Source organism: Nilaparvata lugens, unplaced genomic scaffold (assembly GCF_014356525.2).
Source record: "Nilaparvata lugens isolate BPH unplaced genomic scaffold, ASM1435652v1 scaffold9713, whole genome shotgun sequence".
NCBI classification, from domain to species: Eukaryota; Metazoa; Arthropoda; class Insecta; order Hemiptera; family Delphacidae; genus Nilaparvata; species Nilaparvata lugens.
The window spans coordinates 4,574-7,052 of NW_024095456.1; the positions used below are offsets into that span (position 1 = coordinate 4,574).

The 2,479-nt window shown below is 33.7% G+C and overlaps 1 protein-coding gene across 1 annotated transcript; it reads right to left on the reverse strand.

Moving 5' to 3' along the window:
• Positions 1-326: 326 nt before the first annotated feature.
• Positions 327-2,037, reverse strand: LOC120349372. Its single transcript, XM_039419350.1, has 2 exons — positions 1,931-2,037; positions 327-581 (listed from the first exon to the last, which is right to left on the reverse strand). The coding sequence occupies exons 1-2, from the start codon at positions 2,004-2,006 to the stop codon at positions 346-348; spliced, it is 312 nt and encodes a 103-aa protein (XP_039275284.1). The 5' UTR covers positions 2,007-2,037; the 3' UTR covers positions 327-345.
• Between the last annotated feature and the right edge of the window lie 442 nt (positions 2,038-2,479).

Sequence of the window (2,479 nt, forward strand, 5' to 3'; positions counted from 1 at the left end):
GCTTGAGCAATTTGCTTTTATCAGCTGACTATAATTATCTGTATTTTTACAGAAACGGTAAGATACAGATATAAAAAGCTTAGCATCAGCTGATTTAAAGTGAATTGCTCAAGTTTGCGGCGCGTAAATCTGTACGCACATAAACATGTCAAGTTAGTGGCCAGCCTTAGGAAACCACTAACAGGAAGAGGAAACATTCAAGGTTTAAGGATTTATTTGAAGGTTTGAATACAATGAACTACTGCGTCCCCATTCTAGATCTGATAAGCAACTCATTGCATCAATGTTTCAAATCATTAACTGTAATATCAGTGCTACTCACAGAAGGATCAATATCATCGAGGTTCATATTCTCAAGCTCCAAATCCAGATCATCATCTTCATCGTCGGCTGCAGGGGGGCCGGCTGCGGTTTGGGGCAACTCCTCCTTCCCTCCTCGCGGATCAGCTGGGCCGAGGGGGTGGGGGTCGGGGTGGGAGGTTGAAGTGTCTGCGACGCTGAAAATGAGGAGACGGGTTCCGATAAGCTGGTGGGAGCGGGGGACTCTAATTGAGGCACTGAAACATCTTTTACTTGTTCACCTGCAAGAGTCAACCTCATGTCAGACACAAACCACAACTGAATCAAAAATTAAATGAAAAAAAATACACAATGGAAATGGAATAACATAATAGACTAATAGAATTAAATAAACAATACATGAAAATATACTTGGAACTCATATAGCTTGAACCAATAAAGTAAAAAACTCTTCTCGGGTCAGAAGGCTTCAAAACGTAAGAAATAATGAATATTCACTCTTCTCTTTTTAGTGCTACTGATCATTAAACACAATGAAAAAAATCATGTACCCTTTTTTATTGCATATCGATTGAAAGGAAATTTAAATTTTATGATAAAATTGGAAACATCGCGAAGTGATGAGAGAAGTGATATTCAAAAGAAAAACAAATCTTAGCGATGTTTCCAATTTTATCATAAAAGTAAATTTCCTCTTAATCCTTCAACCCTGAAGCTTTTTTAGCACTACTAGGATCTCGGAATGATATTCTACTTCCATCTGACGTTGAATTGAAAATTTGAGAAGTTGCAATTTTACACGATTTGGCAACCCTGTAATTTCTTCGAATGGAGGGCCAAGTCTCAATTTATTCTACAAAAACTATTAAACTAAAATAAAAACAGAATTATGTAACTGGAGAGTTGCATAAATGGAATATATCATTCAGTACTATTCAAAAAAACTGCTCTACGTAATCAACTGGAAGTCAAAGGATTAACAAGATGAGGAGGAATTTGAGAAGCAAAAGGGGAAAAATAAATGTTTTTGTTAAGTTGGAATCTTTCTACTTCCTGTAATTTTACTGTACTTACAGCTGATGATGTGTGAGCACCACAAAAGCATGCTCTGTAAAATATTAATTTTTAATTAATTAAAGTGGATTTTTGACAACGTTCTAAGTCTATTCAATTAGGGAAAAATATCATTACTGAACATAATTTCAAGCTAAAAATTGAGAAGAGAGACTTTTGGTTTTTCAAAATAATGATTAATGATTCAAAATTGAAGATAGTATTCAAATTGAAAATAAACGTACGTAATTAATGATAATGAAGAATTGAGGTGAATAGATTGCATAATGGAAAAAAGGATAATCCTTTAATAGAACAAAAGACCTGGACGTAGAATAGAATAAAAATCTGAAAGTGTTAAAGTTTGTATCCTTAGATAGCGTACCCGGATTATTTATCTAGTCAGCTGGTGGCTTAAACTAAAAATGAAACAAATTTTAACAAACGAGACTTGATACGTATAAATCTAGTTTAAAATAAAATTTAGTTTAAACTGCCACTATGCAAACGGCCCTTAAATAAGGAATACAATGATTAAATTAAAACTAAATACACGAAAATAGTCAAAAATAATTACCCAGAACAAACTCATCGGCATACTGATTACTGGAGGAGTCATAGCTGAATCTTCCACTGGCTTCAGCTGCTTTCATTTCTTCAATAGGATTACGAACGTGGTTCGCCTGAAATAAACACAATAATAATATTAAAAAAGTTTGATTTCGTTCAAAAAAACTTATTAACATTTCTCAACATCATAATTGGAAGAGTTCTGTCCAGGAGCTCCGTAGTTCAAATGAAAGCTAAAGGGTACGATTGAAGATCACGGTTACTGATATCTGAGATATCATCTGTATTATTATTCGTTATTATTATCTTTATTTATTATTTTTTGAAAAACCGAATAGCTTTGAACCTGCTCTTGCACTGCATGTTGTGTATTATCTTTATTTATGTATTGTCATTGTAATTCTGTTAGAAATTTTATTGTATTGACATGGCCTAGTGTACTGTATATATTTTCTGGCTGTAATAAAATCATGAATGGTAGATTATGCAGAGAAATTTCGAGAATTATTGCCATACAAAATTACTTTTGATTTGGAGGAATATGCGGAGCAGAGGA

Bases quoted from the DNA above. Each gene is read 5' to 3' on its own strand.
- LOC120349372 (XM_039419350.1), bottom strand. From the start codon at position 2,006: ATGAAAGCAGCTGAAGCCAGTGGAAGATTCAGCTATGACTCCTCCAGT. The intron at 582-1,930 runs GTAATTATTTTT...TGACTCTTGCAG, and splicing joins TGCCGATGAGTTTGTTCTGG to GTGAACAAGTAAAAGATGTT.